This window comes from Heteronotia binoei, chromosome 9, assembly GCF_032191835.1.
Source record: "Heteronotia binoei isolate CCM8104 ecotype False Entrance Well chromosome 9, APGP_CSIRO_Hbin_v1, whole genome shotgun sequence".
Taxonomy (NCBI): Eukaryota; Metazoa; Chordata; class Lepidosauria; order Squamata; family Gekkonidae; genus Heteronotia; species Heteronotia binoei.
In genome coordinates, this window is record NC_083231.1 from 106173749 (window position 1) to 106200519 (window position 26771).

The 26771-nt window shown below is 45.7% G+C and overlaps 1 protein-coding gene across 1 annotated transcript in view; it reads left to right on the forward strand.

Moving 5' to 3' along the window:
• The window catches only part of PRKG2 (protein kinase cGMP-dependent 2), a 110658-nt gene that overhangs the window by 58950 nt on the left and 24937 nt on the right, over positions 1 to 26771 (forward strand). Inside the window, exons 7-10 of the mRNA XM_060247139.1 lie at positions 1120 to 1197; positions 9937 to 10031; positions 14240 to 14308; positions 20448 to 20546. Coding sequence (XP_060103122.1) covers positions 1120 to 1197; positions 9937 to 10031; positions 14240 to 14308; positions 20448 to 20546 — 341 coding nt within the window. The remainder of the gene's footprint in view (positions 1 to 1119; positions 1198 to 9936; positions 10032 to 14239; positions 14309 to 20447; positions 20547 to 26771) is intronic.

Below are 26771 nucleotides of genomic sequence, written 5' to 3' on the forward strand. Positions count from 1 at the left end.
ATTCACGTACTGCCACAAACGGCTTGAAAGTTTGTGGAGAGTTCAGGGCAGTTCATGAACCACAAACTGGCCAAAATTCACCACAAACTTTAATTCACAAGCCAGTTCATGCCCATCCCTACTGGCAACTGGTGGAAGGTTTGTGGGAGTGTGGTACAGCATCACAGGATTAAAAAAAAATACCAGAAGTTCATAAGGGAAGCAACAAAGGATAGGTCTAGGAATTACTATAGCATTTCCAGCAGTTCCTAGAGCTACTTTGGAAGTTAGCTGTAGGAATCACCAGAAACTCTATGGTAAAATCATAGAGTTCCTAGTAATTCATAGACCTACCCTTTGCTATTTCCTGTATGAGCTGCTGGTAAGTACACAGAGCTGCTTCTCCCCCCTTAATTTTTCTCCTGCTACAGTGGCAACAAAACCTAAGGGCAGAATATTCCCCAACACACACTGGGCATTACAGCCACGTCCCAGAGACCCTTGTGGCTGTCGTGCTTCCTGTTTGGAGATAGATCAAGATGGGTAGCTGTGTTACTCTGCCTGTAGCAGTAGAAAAGAGTAAGAGCCCAGTAGGTCATGAAAGCTCATAGCCTTCCACAATTCCTGTAAGACGTGACACTGAAGAAAGTTGAGTACGACACTTCCACACTCCTTTTAGCCTTGCTGAAGGAGTCCCTTCCAGGGAGAAGGGCTGTGTGCATGTGTGTGAAAATGGGGCACGGGATGGGGGGAGAGGTTGCCCAGGTCTCCCCAAAACCTGGAGCCAGCCCTGCCTTTTTGGCCTGGCCTCCTAGGACAACGTGCGCTATTTCTCAGCTCTACTCAAAGAATTTTTGTTCTCTGGGCATAGAAGTCTTCAGTCAACAGAGTCATTATGCAACTCAGAAAGGTAAGATTATCCCTGCATGAAGGTATTTGCTCCAATATACCTGCGCTAAAACGACAGAGTAGAATACCTTTTAAATTTAGGTTTGGACAGCAGGATTAGTGTGAGTTCCTATAATCACCTAGGAACCAAGAGGCTCGAAAATACTCTGTGAAAATGCTGATGGTTTGACTTTAGTTCCCTGAGCTGGTCTGAATCACTTGCTAACAATATGCGTTCTCTCTGCCCCACAGGAATACTATGACAAAGGGGATTACGTGATTCGTGAGGGAGAAGAAGGAAACACCTTCTTTGTCATAGCCAAGGGGAAGGTAAGATGCGCAACTGTATATTTGATGAAGGGGTTCTGAGTGAAGCTGCGTGATTTCCGAATGTTTGAGGGAGCCCGGAGAAGCCTCTAATGCGTTCATGATGCACTATTGATGTCTCTTCTAGGATGCTCCCAGGACTCAAACGACAGGCAAAAACTTTGATCGTTGAACACAAATCAGCTCCTGGGCCACTGGGTTGAGTGAACATTGTAAAATGTAAAGCTGCTGGCCTACACATGAGTTTGAGTTGCCAGCCTCTCCAGGTGGTGGCTGGAGATCTCCTGGGATTATAATTAATCTCCAGGCAACAGAGATCAGTTCACCTGGAGAAAATGGCTGCTTTGGGAGATGGACTTTATGGCATTCTACTCCGCTGAAGTCCTTCCCCAAACTTCTCAGGCTCCAACCTGCACCCCTACACACACACACACACACACACAATCTCCATGTAATTCCTAGAGCTGGCAATCTGAGAGTGAATTGGGAGTCCAGGGCTTTTTTTGTAGCAGGAACTCTTTTGCATGTTAGGACACACACCCCCGATGTAACCAGTCCTCCTAGACCCTGTAAGCTCTTGAAGGATTAGCTACATCAGGGGGTGTGTGGGCTAATATGCAAAGGAGTTCCTGCTACAGAAAAAAAATTAACCCTGGGATTAACAGGGCTAGCAAGAGAAGGATGCTCCCCCATTGGGGGCCAAATTGAGTTCCAGTTGCTGTCCCTGTTGTGGGCTTTCAGGCACAGCCTACAAAACCAGTGCTCTCATTTTTGATATTTTAGAAATGTAAAATTAGGAAGGAGTTCTAGCAAGACTCTGGGGAGTGTAAGATGCCTTAAATGACACACAGAGTGACCCAAACCTCAGGGAAAAACACTCTTTCCCAGGGAAGGGAGTAATAAACTGCTTAATTGGCCAGCTGAGCTAGAGATGAGTTTCCTGAAAGAAGATACCCGTTTGCCCAGCTGCCAGGAAGGGGCAAGATGGATGGCTATTTGGGTGACCTGAGTGGGGAGGGAGATGTGTGCTCCACATTGATGGGAGAAAAGAGTGTCTAGTGACCCATTAGGGCATGGGTGTCGAACATGTGGCCTGCGGCATGGAACTGGTGCCCACAGGATTCCTATCAGGCTCACAAGCAATTCACTTTTGTCTGCTTCCTTCTCCCTCTCTTGGTTCCTTCTGCATCACAGCTTGCTTTGCCAAGCTCTCTCAATCACACAGGAGCTACAGAGCAAGAGAACTTGCTTTGCCAGGCAAGTTCTCTCAATCACACAGCAGAGCCACTGAGCCAAGCTTCTCTTTCTTCAACTGGCTGAGGCTCTTCCCCCTCCTCATTCCCTTACTTTGCCCAGTTGCCTCAGTTGCACAGGAGAAATACAAAGCACCTTTAGGACCAACAAAATTTTATTCAAGGTATGAACTTTTTGCCTTGCTACAAAGAGAGAATTTATGTGTGTGTGTGCTTTGTTGAGCTTGTAATACCAGGGCTTTCCTGGGTGCAACTGAGTTTGCCTCTCCCTTTTCTCTGTATTCATGCCCTCATGATCCAGTCTTTCTCAGTAGGAAAGCATGTGAACTATTTAGATAAGGAATAACAACAAGCCAGTGAGGGGGATTTGGTTGAGAGTATGTGTCCAGACCAAGTTCACTCAGTACATTTCCTTCATTTTTTTTCACATTTCACATTTTCCTTTGATTAACTGGGAATTTTGAACTTAGATCTTCCAGATACTAGGCTGATACTGACCACTATACTGACTGTCTCTCTATGCTTGCACTGCCTCGTAGGAGTTGTAATTATTTCTCTGGAGAAGGCTATAGTTTTGTAGACAAACACACAGTCTGTGCCATGGTGCCTTTGCATGTTCTTGACTAGCAGCCAAAGCAGCTTATGTACAAAAGCTCACAGTGCCCACTCATTTCATGTTTTCCCCTGGGTTTTAGACTCAGAGCATTGACAATGAGAATTCTGTAATGAATTCTGTAAATCAGAAGTAGCTTTGCAACTTAGAGATACACACCTGAACAGCATATTCAAGATTGCTACAGCACAGACATTGTCTCCAGCTTCTGAAGCAATAATTCAGAGCAAGAGGTGTCAGAGACTGTTAAAATAAACAAAACACTTCAAGAGCCCTAATTATTTAAGCATGTTTTAAGTTTTTAAAAAACCTTTAATTGTATTTGTGCACTTTATAAAGTTTACATCTCTGCTACTTGGCAATACATTCTATGACACAGAGCCTGACCCGACAAGGTCTCATTTATGTCAGATCTGGCCCTCATAATGAGTTCGACACCCCAGCATTAGGGATATTACTCCCCAGGCTCAAGATCGGGTGATGGGAAACCCACCCAGCTTGGGCAGGAAGAGTTAAAAGATCCGGACACCTTGTTTGCAGTGCTCAAACTGGATCAGGGACCAAGGAGGGAACAAAGTGACGGCTGCCTGTATTTCATAAGTTCCAGCAGGCTTGTATTTATCCTAAGGAGAGAATGCCAAGGTAACATCTGGGTCTCTAAAGGTTAGACTAGCCTCAAGTGTTTTTATTTTTCTTAGCTCTGCAATAGTTCTTGAGTCCTGTGATACAGTTTTTCCCCCAACTGATTTGTTCTCTAGAGTGTAAAGCTATGTTGTGATGAATAAAGATCTTTCTCTTTCAAGAGCTCAGATGGTGCTCAGTGGCAACTGGCCATTTCTTCCATGCATATGCTACTATCTCCTGGCCAGGCTGGTTCAGATAGCAAACCGGAGAAAGTGGGCTGGGAGCTAGGAACGTCCGCACTCCTTTCACATACACGCACACTTACAAGGTTCCAGCCAGGACTTTTTTTTTAGCAGAAATGTGGTTCTGGTTGGCTCAGCATCAGGGGATGTGGCCTAATATGCAAATGAGTTCCTGCTGGTCTTTTTCTACAAAAAAAGCCCTGTGTGAAACAATGGTGATAGCGGGTGTGTGTGTGTCCTAATATGCAAATGAGTTCATGCTGGGCTTTCCCTACAAAAAAGCCCTGGTTCCAGCACCCCCTCCTTCCTTCCTCCTCTCCCTCTCCCTCTCCCTCCCCCACTCCTCCCTCTCTGTGTGTGTGTGGAGCCGAAGATGGAGAGTAGATGGAAGATAGTTGGTGAGTGGGCTGGAAGGAGATAAGGAAGCAGAGAAAGGTGCGGATAAGGGGGTTGTCAGGAGGAGGGATAGAGGAAGCAGTGTGGGGAAAGGGGATACAAGAGAAAATGAAGTGCACCCTTCGAAGTTCTTGTGGGTTCCCCACTGCAGAACTGGTTCCAGCCAGGCAGCTAGCACCACACAAATGGGGTACAGTTTTCCCAAGCAGAGGTGCTTGGGGAGAGAAGAGGGAGAGCTGAAGACAGAAGCAGACAGGCCTTGAATTCTTGAACCTTTCTGAAGGTTCCCCCTCCTCCTCCCCACCTACCTTGTCCATTGAATAATAGATGCAGCTGCAAAATAGTCTCTGGATGTGCTCCACCACCTGTTTTTTCTACAAAATGACCCCTGGGAGTAGATTGGGTGGTGGATGGGAAGGGGAACAGGATACTGGAAGAAGATATTGGGGCTTTCAGGAAACTGAAAGAGGAAATATTGGGGGAGGGGAAAATTTTAGATGGATAGAGAGAAAGACAGATATTTCTGCAAATCTGGGGCCCCAATCACCAGATTTAAGTATCCACAGTTGGAATCATGTTGAGAATTTAGTGTATTGATTATGTATTATACTGAATTAATGACTGAATACAGCAGGGGTGTCCAATGGTAGCTCTCCAGATGTTTTTGCCTACAACTCCCATCAGCCCCAACCAGCATGGCCAATGGCTGGGGCTGATGGGAGTTGTAGGCAAAAAACATCTGGCGAGCTACCGTTGGCCATTCCTGGAATACAGCATCAAAGGCCAAAGGAATCCATTTGTTAAATTATATTAACCCTTAAAGGTTATAAGCCAGATTTCTACACCTGGGATCCAAAGATCTGTATTCCTAGTTCTTTGTGCTGGCTGGAAGATGCTTTGGGGCCCATGTTTCTCAACAATTTCAACTGTAGGAGTCTGATCCAAGGAAAGAAAGAGAGGAGGGAATCAAAAATCCCTTTTGGCATGCCCAGATTTTTGGTGTTGTCTGAAGTCGCTCTTTGGATACTAGCCAGTGTCTTTAGAAGTCTTTTGTTTAACATCAGAAATAAATATTTCTTTTTTTAATGCAAAGAGCGAAGGCACTTAATCAGAAAACATTTATGGGCTTAAGTAGTAGAGAACGAACAAATCAGCAATCACACAGGGACGGAGACAGATGGTGCATCTCTAGTTGGCAAGCTTCAGAAATAAACATTTCTGCCGCTTGCTTAAATGGGAGACGGGGGTAAACATGCATGGGCAATAATCTATTCTCCTTGGGTGCTGCTCAGACAATTAACTTACTGAATTCGGAAACCGCCAGGTTTGGTCCCAGAGAGAACAAATTTGGCTGGAGCAGCTCATTGTAACGGTGGGGGGAGGAAGGAAGAGAAACAAATCCCAAACCTGCCAACGAGACAAATAATATATTAAAACAAAAGGAAAGAGCCAGGATTTTGGATTGTAGCTATCATTTATATGATATAGTCCCTCTCAGTGCACAGACTATGGCTAGATGGACAGAGGAGGCAGAGCAAGCAAAGACTGAAGCGATAGAAAGATTGCAAGGGAAGCAAGCTCAGTTTTCAGTGTTTTCCAAAGAATCTAATTAAGTATTGTGTACAAATACACGTAACAAAGTATGGATAGCCTTTGCTTAAAGGAAAAGCAAGCAGGGAAAGTGGTAGTTTCATATATATATATATGCCCTGCAGTATTCTGAAGCCACTTTTCTTGTCTTTTTAAGGGGTTTTCTTACAATTGATTTTGTGTGATATATAGCTAGGTCTTTGATAATACTTTCGAACCAGTCCTTCCCTGCAAGTTTAAGTAAGAAAAAGGCTGGGCGGTGTCTGTCTTCCATATACCCTAGATTTCTGCATGCAGGGAGGTTCCCCCCCCCCCCCAAGAAGACTGCAGATTTATACCCTGCCCTTCTTTCTGAATCAGAGACTCAGAACGGCTTAGAATCTCCTATATCTTCTCCCCCAACAGATACCTTGTGAAGTAGGTGGGGCTGAGAGGGCTCTCACAGCAGCTGCCCTTTCAAGGACAACTCCTGTGATTGCTGTGGCTAACCCAAGGCCATTCCAGCAGTTGTAAGTGGAGGAGTGGGGAATCAAACCCCAGAATCCGCACACTTAACCGCTACACCAAACTGGCTTTTGTTTAAAGAAGACTTCAAAAAATACACTCTGAATGGTACAGTCCACTGAAGAAACTCTCCTTGTGTTGCCTGTATTTTACATTCCATGTGTCATTCATCTCTGCAGCAACCATATGGGACGTGTCCTTACGCATCAGTCGGTTTGTGAGAGTCTCTTCATTAGGCTGGGTGTTCAGAAAGAACAAATTGACTTTGTCAGATGAGCCGTTTGCCCAGAAAGCTCCTGCCCACTTTGGGAATCCAGTGGTGGGAACCAACTCTGCACACCCAAAGGAATGCCCTCGTGTACCACCTGCTTCCGCTGTCACCAACGCATCTCAGGATTTGACTGCCTGGACTGGACCGTTGGATCGTGCTGAATGTCTGCAAAGATTGCTGAGGGAGCCCAGATGCTAGATTCCAGCATATCTGAACAACTTGCTCCAGGGCTTTTTTTTGTAACAGGGGGTGTTTTCGCACTCACCTTCAGCCGGCGCCGCGACCCTCTTGACGACGGAGGATCTGTGCTGATTTCCCACACGAAGCGCTGGAGCAACCAGAAGAGCCGCCAATTTCCGGCGCGAAGCCCGCTCAAACGTAAATCGCCAGGAAGCAGGAAAACGTTTGAGCGGGCTTCGCGCCGGAAATTGGCGGCTCTTCTGGTTGCTCCAGCGCTTCGTGTGGGAAATCAGCACAGATCCTCCGTCGTCAAGAGGGTCGCGGCGCCGGCTGAAGGTGAGTGCGAAAACACCCAGGGACTCCTTTGTATATTAGGCCACACCAGGGATGGAATTCTAGCAGGATTCCTTTGCATATTAGGCCTCATCCTCCTGATGTAGCCAGTCCTCCAAGAGCTTACAAAGAAGAGCCTTATAAGCTCATGGAGGATTGGCTGCATCAGGGGTTTGTGGCCTAATATGCAAAGGAGTTCCTGCTAGAATTCCACTCCTGGACCACACACCCCTGATGTAGCTAGTCTTCCTGGAGCTTACAGTAGGCCCTATACTAAGAGCCCCGTAAGCTCTTGGAGGATTGGCTACATCAGGTAGGCACGGCCTAATATACAAAGGAGTTCCTGCTACAAAAAAAGCCCTGACTTGCTCACCCAGTCAGGTGTGTGTATCCCTGATTTGAATCAGTGCCGGAGATCCAGCTTTCCCTCCATGTCGCATTTTCCCAGCCTGAAGTAGCCATGGTGGTGTTCCATTTGCTCTTTTGGGGAAGCCTGGATGTACCCCATCAATACATGCAAAGCCTTCAGTGCAGAAAACAGCATCCCCGGGACTATTACAGGTCAGGGAAAAGGAGCACAGGGAGGGTTAAGAACACTCTTCCTGTGTGTCATGGTCCCCAATCCATATCAGGGCTGTGCAACTATGAAATACCTGGAGGCACTCCTGGCCCAGTAGCAAATATCTCCAACAGGGCTTTTTTGGGGGTAGGAAAAGCCCTGCGGGAATTCATTTGCATATTAGGCCACACCCCCTGGCATCACCATTGTTTCACACAGGGCTTTTTCATAAAGGAAGCTTTTCAGGAGCCTATTTGCATATTAGGCCACACCCACCTGACATCACTGTTTTGCATGGGGCTTCTTTGGCAGAAAAAGCCCTGCAGGAACTCATTTGCATATTAGGCCACACCCCTGACACCAAGCCAGCCGGAACCACGTTCCTGCTAAAAAAACAAATGCCCTGATCCCCAATGATTGTAGCTACCATATGCAGATGTCAGGGACATGAAGGAGGAGACCGTAATACACACTGCTTCTGAGATCCCGGAAATATTTGTCTAGCCACTGCTAGGAAGAGAATGCGGCTTTTTAGATGAGCTTTTGTTCTTGATCCAGCAAGCCCATTTGTGCTTTCTTTGTTATTGATACAAGCACTTCCTTGCAGCACTGTGCTTAATCCTTTCCAAGAGTTCTATCAACTCCACCAGGATTATGCTGAGACTGAGCAGGGCTTGCCAAAGGGGTGAATTCAAGGCTCACACAGAACTCGGACAGATTTCAGCTTCCCCAACTTAGTAGCTGCTTTCTCATAGTCAGTTTGCCACAGCCAGTGTCTAAAATCAGAGTCTATTTCAAACATATCCCTCTCCTCATGTGTGTTATCGGTCTGAGGCTCAGATGGCTTAAGAATTCTGATGCACCTGGTACCCTCAAAGTGTTCTTGAAAATGATAATTAGCTTGCTCTCTCTCTCTCTACTACCTCCCCTTTCTTTTTGGAGAAGTATTTCTCTGACAGTCATTTCACTCAATGTTGAGAACGACTAGGTTTTGAGAAGTAAGGAATATAGCGTGGTGTTGCGTGCTGTCAACTCACTTCTGATTTATGGCAACTTAAGACTTCCCAAATACCCCGTCATTAACCGCCTTGGGTCTTGCAAACTGAAGGCCGTGGCTTCCTTGATTGAATCAATCCATCTCAGGCTGGGTTTCCCTCTTTTCCTGCTGCCTTCAACTTTTCCTAGCATGATTGTCTTTTTCAGTGAGTCTTTCTCTTCTAATTTTTATTTGGTATACAGTGACATCCATCTAAATTTAGGCGTAACCAACTGAAAATCTGTGATTTCCCGGCTGGTGCTTGTATTATGCGGTTGATGTTGTTGATAAACTACAAAGATAAACCAGCTGATTTGGATTGGCTGTTGCATTAAATGGGAGGGGAGCACGGTATAGCCTGATTTCACCAGATCATGGCTGCTAAGCAGGGTCGGTACTTGGACGGGAGACCATCAAGGAAGACCCTGTAGAGGAAGGCAATGGCCAACCGCCTCTGCTTCTCACTTCTGAAGAAGACTGCAGATTTATATCCCACCCTTCTCTCTGAATCAGAGTCTCAGAGCAGCTTACAATCTCCTTTATCTTCTTTCCCCACAACAGACACCCTGTGAGGTGGAGGGGGGGGGCTGAGAGAGCTGTCACAGAAGCTGCCCTTTCAAGGACAACTCCTACGATATCTATGGCTGACCCAAGGCCATTCCAGCAGCTGCAAGTGGAGGAGTGGGGAATCAAACCCAGTTCTCCCAGATAAGAGTCCACACACTTAACCACTTCACCAAATGGGCTCTCTATACCAAACCACCTCTGCTCCTCACTTCCCCTGCATTCCCATCACTGGGGTCCCTGTAAGTCAGCTGTGATTTGATGGCACTTTGCACAAGCACACAAACATTGTTTTAAACTGGTATCGCTTTGCAGCAGCTCTTCCTTCCCAGTCTTTCTGTTGTTGGCAGCTTTGAGTATAAATGCATCTGCCTGACAGTTGAACACGCTTCTGGCAAAGGGAGCTCTGACTCATCGAAGCTTATGCTAGGACAAATTTTCGTTAGACATTAAGGTTGCACTGGTTTTATTCTGCAAGGATAAACTTCAATCTGTGATGATGGACTTGGGGAAGCGACTGATTTTCATTGCATCTGCCTGTTGAGTGACCATCTAATTTGCAACCCTCCATTTCCAGGTTAAAGTCACCCAGACTGCCGAAGGATGTACACAGGCCCATCTGATCAAAATACTGCAGAAAGGAGATTACTTTGGGGAAAAGGCCCTAATCAGGTTAGTTTGAAATCAGTTACATTAATTAATTATCGTATGGCATTGTGTGTAGAATAGCCAGGAGATCCTAAGATTGTCCGGCAGAGACTAGAGCCATTCGTGGGAAGGGCGGGATATAAATCTCAAATAAAATAAATAAAATAGAGGGTGAGCCAGACTTGTAAGAACATAAGAGAAGCCATGTTGGATCAGGCCAGTGATCCATCCAGTCCAACACTCTGTGTCACACAGTGGCCAAAAAAACCAAGTGCCATCCAGTGGGGCAGGACACTTGAAGCCCTCTCATTGTGCCCCCCTCCAGGCACCAAGTATACAGAGCATCACTGCCCCAGACAGAGAGTTTCAACAATACTCTGGCTAATAGCCACTGATGCTCCATATGTTTATCCAATCCCCTTTTGAAGCTGTCTATGTTTGTAGCCACCGCTACCTCCTGTGGCAGTGAATTCCATGTGTTAAACACCCTTTGGGTGAAAAAGTACTCCTTTTATCCATTCTAACCCGACTGCTCAACAATTTTATTGAATGTCCATGAGTTCTCGTATTATGAGAAAGGGAGAAAAGTACTTCTTCCTCTACCTTCTCTATCCCATGCATAATCTTGTAAACCTCTATCATGTCACCCCTCAGTCGACGTTTCTCCAAACTTAAGGCAAGAGACGTTTCAGGGGTGGTTTGCCATTGCCTGCCTCTGCATCGTGATCCTGGTATTCCTTGGATGTAGCCCTTCCAAATGCTAGCCGAGGCCAACCCTGCTTAGCTTCCGAGATCTGACAGGATTGGACTAGCCTCGGCTATCCAGTTGTGATTCACATAGACATTTGCATTTGCTTACAGAGTTTTTGTAACTTGACTTGTCATCGCAACACAGTTTTTTTACGAAGTCTCATGCCCTTTTCTGGCATAATATAAATAAAGCCGAGAGAAGTAATTTGTGCTGCAGTTGCCTCCGAGAGATTTCTTGACTCACGTTGACTTTTTCCAGTTGATATAGGGTGAAATCTCTTTGTTCAGGCCTGGCCTTTTGGATCTTTCAACAGTTACCCAATTCCACGAGGATCAACCCAGTTATGGAGGATTTTGTGGAATCAGGTTAACCAAACATTGTTCAATCTGAGTTCGCATAGCAGGTTAACTTAATGTAAACCAGTGTCCGTATATTCAAATTCTGTCGTGATCTGATGGGAATGGGAGTGGAATTGCATATTAGTGGGAGTGGAATTGCAATGGGAGCTCCTTTGCATATTAGGCCACACCCCCTGATGTAGCCAGTCCTACAAGAGCTTATAAACAAGAGCCTTGAAAGCTCTTGGAGGATTGGCTGCATCAGAGGGGTGTGGCCTAATATGCAAAGGAGCTCCTGCTAGAATTCCACTCCTGGACAGGAAGGTCAACATATGCTGAGACAAAAGGCCACCTCAATCAGATAATCCAGAGGGAGATAGCTCTAGGGGCCCTGATAAAGTTTGCCTGATTATTGGCACTGTCCTGAGTTGTGTATAGATTTTTCAAGCTAACCAGAAAAGGGTAACATTTGATAGTATTGGGATCTCAACTTGGCAGTTAGTTGCCTTTCCTTCCTGTGCTTAATTGCATATTTAGCTGACATGGTGATGTTTATCCTCCCGGTTCTGATGTTATAAAATCTTCATTAGCTTTATAAAGTCACGGTATAAAATTCAGCTTTATCGCATCAATTTTTTTTTTTTTACATATGCATGTATGCTTGGTCACAGCTGCCACCTCTTATTAGCTCACAAGGAGGCACATTTCTCTTGCAGCTGCATTGATTGATTGATTGATGTGCTCAGTAGATGCTCAGCTAATGACAGACAGTCGCATCGTCTGGAGCAGATCCATTAAAGAGATATGACAACAATTATTTTTAGAGTGGAGAGAAGCTACTGGGCTGGATAAGAGGAAGGGTGTGTGTTGTTCCTCACACTTTGGTGAAGCCGAGGGCCAATTCAGCCCATTTGCACAGATGCTGTCAGCGGTGTATTGCCAAACGAGCATCATTCTGGGAGTCCAAGTGGCAGCTTTCATAGCAGGGATGTAGAAATTGTGGAAGTTACTGCTGGCGCTTCTGCATCTCTGACCGTACATTGCTCACATGAGGAGACTATTTGCTTGAGCCCTTGTTTGGACAAGTAGTAGAGTAGTCAATAGGCCTTTTGGACTGGCTCACAGATTTCAGTGCATTACTCTTTGGTGCATAGATTACTCTTTTCAGGGCTTTTTCTATAGCAGGAAATCCTTTGCATGTTGGGCCACACACAGGGCTGGCCTCCCACAAGGCAAATTAGGCACTTGCCTAGGGCACCAGGCTGGGGAAGGCACCAAATTGGGTCCTCCCAGCCCAACGCCATAGGCAAATGCCCAAATTTTGCCGCCTGCAAGGGCTTCTGGCCAGCACACAGTTTTCGTATTGCTCTCTGAGCATCCTCTGGTGGATGCTCAGAGAGCGCTACAGAGACTGCGCACCGGCCAGGAGCCCTCCCCACTCACTCTCTGATGATTCTAATCATCAGAGAGCGGGCGGTAGGGTGCCTGGCCAGTGTGCAGTCTCTGTATCAGAGCTCTGTATGAGTGCTACAGGCGGGGGCAGTGGGGGCGGGGGTTGGAGCTTGGTGCCACATTGTGGCATCACAGATGAGGGGAGGGGTGGCCTGGGGGTAAACACCATGGAGGGGGCGGCGCAAGTCTTCCTGGGGCACCGCACACCCTAGGGCTGGCCCTGGCCACACACCCCTGATGTATCCAGTAGTCCAAGAGCTTACAGTAGGCCCTGTAAGAAGAGCCCTGTAAGCTCTTGGAGGATTGGCTACATCAGGGGTGTGTGGCCTAATATGCAAAGGAGTTCCTGCTACAAAAAAAGCCCTGGTACCACCACACCAGACTATTTTCTGAGGGACGGTTTATGTTCTGCAGAAACAAGGAAAAGGGAAGGTCCCCTGTGCAAGCACCAGTCGTTTCTGATTCTGGGATGACGTTGCTTTCACAACGTTTTCACGGCAGACTTTTTACGGGGTGGTTTGCCATTGCCTTCCCCAGTCATCTACACTTTACTGCCAGCAAGCTGGGGACTCATTTTACCGACCTCAGAAGAATGGATGGCTGAGTCAACTTTGAGCCGGGTACCTGAATCCAGCTTCCGTGGGAATCGAACTCAGGTCGTGAGCAGAGAGTTCAGGCCACAGTACTGCAGTACTGCTGCTTTACTACTCTGCGCCATGGGGCAGTACCACTTGAGGAGTGAGGAGAGGGCATATTCAAAAACTCCTCCGCTTAAAAAACCCTTGTGTGTGTGTGGGGGGGGGGAAACTGCGAGGGGGGGGAGGGGAATGAGGGCATCAGTGTTTGGCCTGTTTTTCTCCCTGGTATACTGATTTTCTACATGCCGACAGTCAAACATGCAGCTCCCCCTCTCTCCCTGGCTACCCCCTGAATGGTGCGGTCCAGGAGAAGCACTTCTGTGTGGTTTCTGCTGGTTTTTTAGATCTGAATCCATCTTTAGTTCTTCCAAATGTTATCAGACTGCTCCTTGGACAGAGAAATCAGCACAAAAGGAGGGAAGCCAGCGAACAAGCATGGAGACGACAATATTAATTTACTTCACTGGTACCCTGCCTTCCTCCCTGGTGGGGAACGAAAGTGGCTTACGTTGTTCTCTTCTCCTCCATCTTCACATCAACCTTGTGATTGGTCAGGCTGCATATGTTGTGATGGGCCCAAAATCACCGAACAAGGTTCTGTGTTAGAGTGGGGATTTGAACCTGGATTTCCAAGATCCCAGTCTGACACTCTTTAAGTGCTACACCACAGTAGCCCGAAGAAAAACAGTTGCCCATTACTCTCTTCCATATCAGCATTTAAACTCAAGCAGTTTCTTCCAGCCACGTCTTGACTCCTTTGGGTCCTTTTCGGAGTATGTCTAAGTCCTTCTGAGACTGATGCTAACTAGTTCTCTAACTCCTCTTGGTTTCACAGTGTTTTTTTTTTTTAAGCATCTCAATATTTTTCTGGGTTGCATCCCTCGCGATTAATTCTGTAGCTTTTTACAGACAGGAAATCAGTTGCATGCAAGTAGACATCTGATATATTGCTGTTTAATATTCATATCTCTGCCTGAGTCGTTTTGCTGGTGCAACACTTTGAAAGACAGCTTGATATCTTTTAAGACGCTCCTAATCTGTTTCTGTTTTCAGCGATGATGTCAGGTCTGCGAACATAATTGCAGATGAAAATGACGTGGAGTGCCTTGTTATAGACAGAGAGTGAGTAACACAGCTGTGTTTGGGGTGCCTTTCCTCCCGATGCTTCAGATACATTTGTCCTTCTGTGTTATTCTAACCCTTATTTTCTTTGTGTAAATCATGAGTCTCCCACTGTCCTCAGGTTTAAATTGTACTCTCATTTACTACTACGTGACAACTTCGGCAATCTAGTCTTTCAATCATAATTGAACAAAAGTAGTATTGAATTAGTCAAGTATATTTAAAATGTGTGTACGTATATATATCTCTTTTCACCCTCTGCCCATGCATAAAATGGGACTTTTGCAGAATGAATGTACACCAGCATTCACCTAGTATGGAACCACGGGGTGCCTTCACACACTAAATAATGCACTTTGCAACTGGATTTTTACTTAGTAGGAATAGCAAAGTCCACTTGCAAACAGTCATCGTGGAAAGCACCCATCGTCCTTCAGTCTCACAGATCTCCTTTATAAATAACTGCAGATTTATCGTGAATCGCACACTAGAGCTTTCTTTCACCTCCCCTACTTATTTCACCAGTTGTACATTCTGATAGCATTGGGGTCATTTTTACCTGCAACCCTATTGAAGGGGAATCTGAAATCGACAAACCCAATGAAACTGACAAGCGGTTTCTTATAATTTTTCTCTGAGGCTATTCAGTTCCTTTCCTGCTAAAGAGAAATACTTAATTAATTGATTCCCACCCCCCTTCCACTTTGGAATCTGGTACCATTGCTCAGTTCAGTTTTTTTTTTTTTTGTTTAAAATAACACAACCTGTGACTTTGGGGGGCGGGGATTACATTGACCTCCATCTTGGATTAGTAAAGTTTGAAAAGTGATGCTGAGGAGGGAGGGAGGGTTGATTCTCTCCCCCAGCCATTTTCCCAGTTGAAAATGATGGTAGCAGAAAGTGCCATCAAGTCACAGCTGACTTATGCCAACCCCTTGGGGTTTTCAGGGCAAAAGACATGCAGAGGTAGTTTGCCAGGTGGCAAAAAATTGTGCGTGTGTGTGTAAGAGAGAGAGAGAGAGAGGGAACATTAGAATATAAGAGAAGCCATGTTGGATCAGGCCAATAGCCCATCCAGTCCAACGCTCTGTGTCACAGAGTGGCAAAAAAACCAGGTGCCATCAGGAGCTCCATCAGTGGAGCCAGGACACTAGAAGTCCTCACATTGTTGCCCCTCCCAAGCACCAAGAATACAGAGCATCACTGCCCCAGACAGAGAGTTCCATCAATATGCTGTGGCTAATAGCCACTGATGGACCTCTGCTCCATATGTTTATCCAATCCCCTCTTGAAGCTGGCTATGCTTATAGCCGCCACCACCTCCTGTGGCAGTGAATTCCACATGTTAATCACCCTTTGGGTGAAGAAGTACTTCCTTTTTTCTGTTCTAACCCGACTGCTCAGCAATTTCATTGAGTGCCCGCAAACTCTCATATTGTGAGAATGGGAGAAAAGTACTTCTTTCTCTACCTTCTCTATCCCATGAGTATTTCTTGTAAACCTCTATCATGTTACCCCTCAGTCAACGTTTCTCCAAGCTAAAGAGCCCTAAAACGAGAGGGGGGGTTAATTTGCCCTTCTATTCCAATGCTGCAGCCGCAGTCCACATTGCTTTCCTCCACCCACCCACCCCATACTTTTTAAGCCAGAAAAATTCTGTGCCTAGACTGGTACAGTGGCAGAGCTCCATTGCTGTGAAGAGCTTCAGTTTGGAGCTTTGAGAAATTTTATTCTAAATAACTGAAGGAAGCACTTATTGCCAGTAGTTTTTATGTGATAGAGATTTCCCTGGGGCACGACCACAGACTGGCATGTGCATGCCATCCTTACCCGGAGAGGGGATAATACCTAGGCGGCTGGCCAGTGAAACTTGGCTTTGATTTTTGTGGCAGAAAAAAATGAATCTTAACCTATTTCTGAGAGACAGGTCAAGACGGGTAGCTGTCTTAGTCGGTCTGTTGCAGCAGAAAAGAGCAAGAGTCCAGTGCCCCTTTAAAGACTAACACAAGGACAAAAAGATTATGTTCATCTTCTCTGCTTATGATTCCTGTTGTTGGCGATAAAATTAGTACTTATTGCTAATGAGGTTAAAACTACACAGCAGATTTTATTTAGTGGCTGACTTCTTTGCTTTTCTCATTTGTTGGTATTAAAATGGATAGTTTAGATTTATACAATAAACAGTTAAAATATACAATAAAATAATAAGACTGTAGAATGTAATGGCTGTATTGAGTTAAAATTTAAGACTTACAGGAAGAAAGAATTATATATTAGGCTTGAAAGGTAGAAATTTAATAGTTATATTTACTGCTTCTCTTTTTCTCTTTTGGTTAATGTTTCTCTGTTTTATCCTTTCTCCAATTACCCTTTTGGGTTTTTTTTGCTTCTGCATCCCTGCATTATTTTCTCCCCTTTATACTGAAACTTAATAAAAATTTGAAAACCATAAGAACATAAGAGAAGCCATGTTGGATCAGGCCAACGGCCCACCCAGTCCAACACTCTGTGTCACATAAGAACATAAGAGAAGCCATGTTGGATCAGGCCAACAGCCCATCAAGTCCAACACTCTGTGTCACATAAGAACATAAGAGAAGCCATGTTGGATCAGGCCAATGGCCCACCCAGTCCAACACTCTGTGTCACATAAGAACATAAGAGAAGCCATGTTGGATCAGGCCAACGGCCCATCAAGTCCAACACTCTGTGTCACAGAAGAACATAAGAGAAGCCATGTTGGATCAGGCCAATGGCCCACCCAGTCCAACATTCTGTGTCACATAAGAACATAAGAGAAGCCATGTTGGATCAGGCCAATGGCCCATCCAGTCCAACACTCTGTGTCACAGAAGAACATAAGAGAAGCCATGTTGGATCAGGCCAATGGCCCACCCAGTCCAACACTCTGTGTCACATAAGAACATAAGAGAAGCCATGTTGGATCAGGCCAACGGCCCATCCAGTCCAACACTCTGTGTCACACAGTGGCAAAAAATTCTATATACACACATATACTGTGGCTAATAGCCACTGATGGACCTGTGCTCCATATTTTTATCTAAACCCTTCTTGAAGGTGGCTATGCTTGTGGCCGCCACCACCTCCTGTGGCAGTGAATTCCACATATTAATCACCCTTTGGGTGAAGAAGTACTTCCTTTTATCCGTTTTAACCTGTCTGCTCAGCAATTTCATTGAATGCCCACAAGTTCTTGTATTGTGAGAAAGGGAGAAAAGTACTTCTTTCTCTACTCTACCAAAAAGACTACCACAATTTGTGGCAGGGGAGGAGCCTCCATGAGACACTGCTCAGTAAACTTCCAAAAACTTCATCCCCTGCCACAAATTTTGTTAGTCTTTAAGGTGCTACTGGACTTTCACTCTTTTCTTCCTGTGAGGTTAAAGAAAATAGACTTTGTTAACACCAGGTGACTCTATTTTTGGATAGCCCAAAGCTGTTTTCTGTGTGAAAGCGAGAGAAATGGTGTTGAGCAAACCGAGGTCCTCTTTTGAAATGAGTGAGGACATAACTTTTTATGTTTTGGAAGAACATTCCCCGTAGCCTGCAGCCACAGAAAAAAAAAAACAGATGGTTCAGAGCGAGGCTGCCGAAAAGAATCTGTTTCGGAAGAGCATATTGGGAAGGATAAACAGTGTATATGGTTACCCTGGTGACTGACTGTGATATCCCTTTTAGCCATATAAACATACTTTGGAGATACCCAGATGATTCTATGGGAAGAATGCATGTTAACAATGCCAACAATTACAATTGCGTTAACTCGAAATTCTCCCTTCCGTGAGCAGAGGACACTGCCACTTGCACAAGGGAGCAATTTCTGCCTTTTCTTGTGGCAACTTGTACCCCACAGCTACATCGCCAGTTATTCCTAAGGGTTCTTATGCTCCCACAAGTCTCTTGGGGCAAGTGAGAACAGGGCAATGGAAAGGGGTGGGGGGAAGGCAATGTACTTTTGTGAGCTCTGCTCCAAATGCAGTTTACTTTTTTGGATCCAACCCATTGTCTCCATATGGCACATTTCGGGGGCCTCTATGCTTACAACAGTTATGGGAAAATGTTGAAAAAACACCAGAATGGCAAAACTTGCTGAAATTGCTCAATTAAGGGGAGGAACATGAAAGAAAAAGCTTCTGAAACAGCTTGGTGGTGGCTTATTATGGGGTTGTTTTTTTGAAACTTCAATACAGCAAGGACATTAAGGGATAATTATTTTGCTGCATCATAATGGGTTTTGTGCTAACCCTTCTTAAAAATAACTCTGCTGACTTAATTTTAAAGTTTAGGAGGTAGAGCCATAAGTCAGTGGTTTCTGTTTTGCATGCAGAAGGTTCTAGGTTCAGTCCTCAGGATCTCCAGTCATCTTAGGGTTGCCAAGTCCTCTTCATCCCCCAGCAGGGGACAGTCATGCGCGTACTGCGTGCCACTCAACAAAATGACATCGCCCAGAAGTGACGTCATCAAAATAGTGGCACCCATGCGGGGCTGCTATAGGCGTTTCCGGGAAAACTCTATGGTTTTCAGACGCTCTAGCCATTTGGGAGGTTAAAACTCTATTACACCATAGAGTTTTACCTCCCAAATGGCTAGAGCATCCAGGGAAAACCATAGAGTTTTCCTGGAAACGCGTAGAGCAGCCCTGCATGGGACGCCACCATTTTGATGACGTCACTTCTGGGTGACGTCATCACGCCAGCAACTCAGAGGGAGGTTCCCTCCCCCCCCAGCCCAGTGCAGGCTGAGAACTTCACGGGCGGGACATTCCCCACACGGATCGGAGGGTTGGCAGCCCTAAGTTATCTATTTGTTTTGTTTATTATTTTAAAATCCCACCTTCCCCCGGTGAGGACCTTAAGCTGTTTTTACGGATATTGTACATCACCCAGAGCCCTTCCAAAGCAGCAGGTCTTTTTAAAAATTATTTTTATTTTTTGCAAGTTAGGCCACTCACCCCTAATGGAGCCAATCCTCTAAGAGCCTACAGGGCTCTTAGTATAGGGCCTACTGTAAGCTCCAGTAGGATTGACTACATCAGGGGGTGTGGCCTGATATGCAAAGGAGTTCCTGCTACGAAAAAAGTCATCTGTAGCAGGGATTGGGTTTAATTTAATTTAATTTAATTTTTAGATTTATATCCCGCCCTATCTCGCAAGAGGGCTTAGGGCGGCTTACTACAATAAATCAACAGAGTTAAAATAATATCATAAAAGCAGATGTTACGAAACAGAAGCAGCACAGTAGACAATCTTACAGACATAGGTGGTAAACAGCATGCGGCCTATGGCTAACAGCACAACATAACACCATAATGGTGAAATGCTGGGGGAAGTAATGACTTTCAAAGGAGGCCCACTGGATTAATTATTTCTAACTACAGTGGGTTATTTCTAGATACAGTGAATAAGGAGGAGAAGGAGCTTATACCATTCTCCTCTCCTCCATTTATCCTTTCTTTGTTGTTGTTGTTACAACAACACTATTAAGTATGTTCAACTGAGAGAGAATGATTGGCCCAAGGTCACCCAGTGAATTTCCATGACAAAGCAGGATTTGAACTGGAGTTTCCCAGATCATAGTCTGACGCTCTTAACCTCTGTGCTCCAGTGTAGTGCCTTTGGGGTGCCATAGAACACCTTTCCTGGCATCTCAACGATTTTTAGAAAGTGGGTGGGGCCATTGGAGATTTGATTGGCTGTGCAGATTTTTAAAATCATCACTTCGACAGCAGCTGGCACCATAGCGCAGGAATCTTTGCTGTGTGACTGAAGGGAAGCTGCGGCAGCCATTTTGTGGCTGGACCCACCACGCTGTGTCAGAATTCCAAAGGTGTCCCCAGGCTTCAGAAGGCTGGTGACCTCTGCACTGCACCATTCTGGCTCTCCAAAAAAGGATCAGGTCGTAGGTGATGTGGAAGATCTCAACCTGAAACCCTGGTCAGCCACTGCTAGTAGGAGTAGACAGCAATGACCAAGGCTCTGACTCAGCATAAGGCAGCTTCATGGGTTTAACTCCACGTTCATACTTTTTGAATATATTTTGAACCCAAACTGTTTAGGACAATCATATGCATTTTGTGTCTAGCAATTTACTGAGACGGTTCATTCGTTTCCCCTCATAGAACCTTCAATCAGACAGTCGGCACATTCGAAGAGCTCCAGGCGTACCTTGTGGGTTATGTGGCAAATCTGGCTCGTGACGATGAAAAACGGCAAGCTCAGTAAGTCTTATAGTTGATCCTGCAATAAATTGTGTGGGAAGTAGTGCCATTCGTACTGTTTAGGACAGAGAGTCATGAAATCTATTACAAATTCATCAATACACCTCTGATTCTGTTGGAATGCCAGCCTCCAGGTAGGACCGGGAATCCCCTGGAATTACAGGTCATCTCTAGACTATGAAAATCAGTTCCTCTGGAGAAAATGGGTGCTTTGGAGGGTGGACTCTCTGGCCGAGGCCCTGCTCCTCCCCATACTTCATTCCCAAATCTCCAGAAGTTTCCCAATCTAGATCTGGCAACCAGTATTCTCTCTAAGCTGCAGAGTCTTGTGAGCAAAAATTCTACTTCATGAGCTACTGGCATTAAAGTTGTGAGCTACTGCATGAATTATTGTGCTCTGGGGCCATTTTTCCTGCGCTAAGACAAAAATATGTGAGCTGGAGGCTAAAAAGCTGAGCTAGCTCACATTAACTCACTTTAGAGGGGAACACTGCTGGCAACCCTACCCCATCCTGTGCCAGTGGCCAGGAGGGACCCAATACTGATTTGGTCTTATGAATTTGTTAAGAAGTCTTAACGTATTGGTCAGTTTTCAACCACTTCAAGATCCCGCAAATGCACATGCCAACTCAACTCTTTGAAACATTTCCAGCCTTCAGATTCAGCACATCTCAGAGCATTGACATTTGCAGTATTGAAAGATAATTTATTTGGCATATTCTGTCTTCTTTTCCTTCCAGTCGTATTCCAGCCGTGCTGCTCAGGAGAGAACATGTTCTAATCCATCTATGTTTGTTTCAGTATTTCAGCTGTGTTGCCATAACACGTGGCACCGTTGTCAGAATCGCTAGGCAGCTTTTTCAGGCCCCCAGATGTGTTGGCTGCAATCCCAAATCCTCCCACCTGCCTAATGTTTCAGAGCTTCTTGCTTAGAAAGTGTTTTCTCCTTTGACATACCCATATAAGAGAAGAGAAAACTCTTGCATTCAGCTGTCAGAAGCATTTACCGGTGGTGCCTAGCAGCCATCTTGATTCTGGCTTTCCACAATTAAAGGGGACCTCACCGTGGGCCAAGCTAGTTTACCTTGCTTCCCTCTGGGAATAAGATAGCCTAGACACATGAGTTATCTGTGTGTCCATGATTGGTTGGATCCTGTGCCTAATTTCTGCTTGCAGTGGAGCTCTTGCCCACGCAGAAACACTTGGGCTAAGTGAGACTTATTATAACCCCACTGACATTTCCACTTGCACAAGAACTTTTGCAACCAATTCCTGGGCAGTATGCAGGGCTTTTTTTGGAGCAGGAAGTCCTTTGCATATTGGGCCACACGCCCCTGATGCAGTCAACCCTCCAAGAGCTTACAGGGTTCTTAGTACAATCCAGGAGGATTGGCTGCACCATGGGGCGGGGCCTAATATGCAAAGGAGTTCCTGCTACAAAAAAAAGCCCCTGGCATTATAATATATGGGTAGGAGGGCACTGTGTGCAGTCGTATCTTGTGTTAAGCGTCATCAAGTCACTTCCGACATACGGCAACTCTGTGAAGTAATGACCTCCGAAACGTCCTAACCTTAACAGCCTTGCTCAGGTCTTGCAAACCAAAGGCCATGGCTTCCTTGATTAAGTCAATCCATCTCAGGTTGGGTCTTCCTCTTTTCCTACTGCTTTCAGCATTTCCTAGCTCAATTGTCTTTTCCAACAACTCCTTTTATAGAGAGATCAAAGTACAATAGCCTCAATGTAGTCGTTTAAGAAGAGTAGTTTTTTTACTCTTTTTTACAATCGCTTTTTTACAAGCTTTTTTACAATCGCCTTCCCTTCCTCACCCCACAACAGGCCCCTTGTGAGGCAGGTGGGGCTGGCAGAGTCCGAGAGAACTGGGACTGGTCCAAGGTCCCCCGGCGGGCTTCATGTGGAGAAGTTGGGATCAAACCAAATTCTCCATGTTAGAGTCTGCTGCTTTTAACCATGACACCAAGCTTGCTTAGCTTCTGGGGAAAGCGCTAGGTTTTATTTATTTAAGCATTTAGACTACGCCTTTGCTCATGGCTCAAGGTGACTTACAGTATCTGCACAAGATCTTGCACGGGCAGAACCATGTTTTAAGTCCACTGATGTTTCTGCTTCTGTATCACAAGCCTGTGCGCATAGACTGGAGGGCAGGAGGACAACTGCTGTGTCCGTTCTTCAAAGAGGCTGCATGTATACAAGCATGCATACATAACATGGACCACTCTCTCTCTCTCACCAATTTTTCTCCAGGCCCGTTTTGCCAGGAATCATGGAGATGGTTCCCCCTCCCCCCGCCCCGGTCTTCTGTGGGGTCACTGGGGTTGTGTGGGGGAGGCAGTTGTGTAGGGTCGAGTAGATGATCCTGGAGGTCCCTTCTGACTCTGTGATTCCATGATTCTCCAACAAGAACCTGTACCCTGTACAACAAGAACCTGTACCCAAGAACCTGTACCCTGAGATCCATCATGTTGCACTGGGTTTAAATGCAGTCACAATGCTGTCTTCCATAACGGCTCAGCTCAATTCATTGTCCGGCCACAGACAAAGGAGGGACGGTGGCTCAGTGGTAGAGCATCTACTTGGTAAGCAGAAGGTCCCATGTTCAGTTCCTGGCATCTCCAAAAAGGGCCCAGCCAAGTAGGCGTGAAAATCCTCAGCTTGAGACCCTGGAGAGCCGCTGCCAGTCTGAGAAGACAGTACTGACTTTGATGGACCAAAGGTCTGATTCAGTATAAGGCAGCTTCATATGTTCAAAAACCATTTAGCCCTGCTTTCTTGTACAGGCACTCTGCTTTTTAAACCAATTAGATCTACAGAAATGCAGGCATCTCTAAGTACAATAGCGAGCGACACAATGCAGCATCGGTCTTTTGTTTTTTGCTTTTAAAAAAAAAAATCCACTCTGTTTTAATGGAGTATACAAATGAGTATTATTGTAGGACCGGAACTGGCAGTCAAGTAAGCGCTGGCTTTTGGACCAAAAACAAAAATTCCTTTGACCTCCCCCCGCCCTGCTTTGGTTCATTATGATAAAGTCGCAGAAGGCCACAAAGAGATGCAATAAAGCCAGCTGACTGTTCATCAAACAAATTACCATTTCAGGCCCGAGGTATCCAAACAGAGAGGATGCAATCAATATCTAATGTCTCATGAAATGTTGCCATTAAAAAGAGGCTTTAAATAGAACCATAGGCGACATCCGCAGCTCATCTGCATCCAGTTTTGACATTGGGGGCGGAGGGACCGTAATTTGAAAAATTCACGTTCTGTTCCAGCAGGATCATCCTTCAGTTTAAGCTTTTTAACCCCACTCTTTCCTGTTAATGTTGTGGAGGTTTATAAATTGCTTTTCCTGATTAGAAAGACAGAGCCCTCCCCCTCAGACATATGAAGAAGCTTCAAGATAGATCAAGACGGGTAGCTGTGTTAGTCTGCCTGTAGAAGTAGAAAAGAGCAAGACTGCAATCCAGAGGTGGCCAAATTGTGGCTCAGGAGCCACATGTGGCTCTTTTCACACATATCATGTGGTTCTCAAAGCCCCCCCCCCAGCCCCATCAGCTGGCAGCTTGGAGAATGCACTTAAAGTTGCTTTCCTTGCACCTTTCTTTCCATTTCTCCTTTCTTCTTTCCTGTCTTGTGGCTGTCAGACATCTGATGTTTATTCTATGTGGCTCTTACGTTAAGCAAGTTTGGCCAGCCCTCGTCCAGTCACACCTTAAAGACTAACACAATTTGTGGCAGGGGGAGGAGCTTTTGTGAGTCGCCGCTCACTTCTTTGTTAGTCTTTAAAGTGCTATTGGACATTTGCTCTTTTCTGCTGCTTCATCTACAAGGACGTTTGAAATGCTGCAGCTTATCTAGGCTTCCTGTCCCCTCTGAGACAGATGGAGCACGCTGCCAAAGTTACAGGAATGTCTTTTCCCCTGACAAAGGAGTGGAACATCTGCCTCCTCATTAGGGAACTTTAATAACTGACCAAGGGCACTTTCCCATAGCCTCTCAAAGGAGTAGTCATCTGTTCTTTTAAAGCATTCCTATAGAAAAGAGGACTTGACTTGGATGCCCAGGCTGCCCAATAACGTCAGATTTCAGAAGCCAAACAGGGTTCAGCCTGGTTAGTATTTGGATGAGAGACCACCAAGGAAGGTCAGGATAGCGACACAGAGTCAGGCAATGGCAAACCATCTCCGAACGTCTCTTGCCTTTAGGGTTGCCAACATCCAGGTGATGGCTGGAGTTCAGTTTGCCTGGAGAAAATGGCTGCTTTGGAGGGTAGACTTTATGGCAGGGGTGTCAAATGTCTAGCCCTAGGGACAGAACTGGCCCATCCAGGTCTTTAATCAGGTCCATGGGGCTCTTTTCTTCCCCCTCCTGTCTGAGGCTGCCAAAGTTCCCAGCTCCTTCTTCCTTATCTTTGCAGTCTGAAGCAGGAAGCCATTCTGGGCTTTGCAAAGCTGCAAAGAAAATGTGGAATGGACTTTCTCAGAGAAGTCTGTCTGGGCACAGAGACCTTAATGGAAAATCCATTTTGTGTTTTCCTAGCAGCTTTGTGTTGCAATATATTTTAATGGAGTGGAGCTCAGTTTCACTTTTCAGCATTTCAGTGGCCAGTTAGAAGCTGTTCCTTGCTGGAGTTGGGTGACCTTGCAAATTAAAGGGTTGATGCTTTGAGCCAGCATGTCTCTGCTGACCTTGGAACTGCTGCCTAGTGAAGTATTCTAACCTGGGAACTCACAACCAAAGGGGGATATTACACTGAAGAGCCATTGCCATTCAGAGCAGACCTGGGGGCAGGGGGAGAAGCTTGCAATGCCCAGCCATTTCATGTTTTCCTAAGCCCAAAGCATTTTATATTTTTAGTTTTATTTTTAGTTTCTGCTGTGATCCTTGTGTTTTTTCTTGATGTTTTATTTTTTTAAAATTGCATTGCCAAATCCGACTGTTCCCCACCTTTCCACTTTAAACAAAACATCACAAGAGTTTTAAGCATTGGCTGTTGTAGATTTTCCAGGCTGTGTAGCCCTGATTTTGGCATTGTGAGACCTGACATTTCGCCAGCTGGCATCCTCAGTGGTGTAACCGAGAAAACTGGAGTTCTCTCTGGGTCAAATTAAGATCTCTGGGCCCACATTTTCCTTGCAACTTTGCTTCCTGCTGCAGCTGGCAAAGACAAGGTAGGAAGAGTAGGGAACTTTGTCAGCCTCAGAGCTTCAAAAGGTGAGGACAGGAATGGGGGAAAGAAAAGAGCCCAGTGGGCCTGATAAAAGTTCTGGGTGGGCCAGTTTTGGCCCACGGGCCAGACATTTGACACCCCTGGTCTTGAGGTCACAACCCAGCATTACTGCTGGGGAAGCAGAGTAGTGTAGCTGCAGAAACTTTCTTCCAACTTAGTTTAGGCTGGAAGATAACCCCCTACCTTGAATCAGCTGATACGAGCACCTGGATCCCGGGGTTCCCAGGTAACATGGAGTTCCAGGGGTTCCAGTAACATTGAGGCAAGACTGCTGTGATGCACTCTATATAGGTCTCTCCTGAAAATCAACTCGGAAAGTCAGCTTGGTGAAGAATGCTGCAGCTCGTTTATAATCAGGAACAATGTGTCACATGAATATTATACCCATTCTGCAATCACTCCATTGGTTGCCCATCAGTTATGTGTTCATCTCAAGGTGCTGGCCATCACATGCAAAGTTGTTCATGACCTTGAGAAAGATCATCAGCTGCCTGTACACATGAGAGATGAAGTCCAGGGTCAACATAAGAACATAAGAGAAGCCATGTTGGATCAGGCCAATGGTCTATCCAGTCCAACACTCTGTGTCACACAGTGACCAAAAGAACAGGTGCCATCAGGAGGTCCATCAGTGTTGCCAGGACACTAGAAGCCCTCCCAGTGCCCCCCAAGCACCCAGAATATAAAACATCACTGTCCCAGACAGAGAGTTCCAACAGTTTTTGTTGTTGTTCAGTCGCACAGTCAAGTCTGACTCTGCGACCCCATGGACCAAGTCATGCCAGGCCCTCCTGTCTTCCACCACCCTCCAAAGTCTGCTCAAATTTATGTTAGTTACATCAGTAATGCTGTGCAGCCATCTCATCTTTTGCTGTCCCCTTCTTCCTTTGCCTTCTGTCTTTCCCAGCAACAGGATCTTCTCCAGTGAATGCTCCCTTCTCATTTGGTGGCCAAAGTATTTGAGCTTCAGCATCTGACA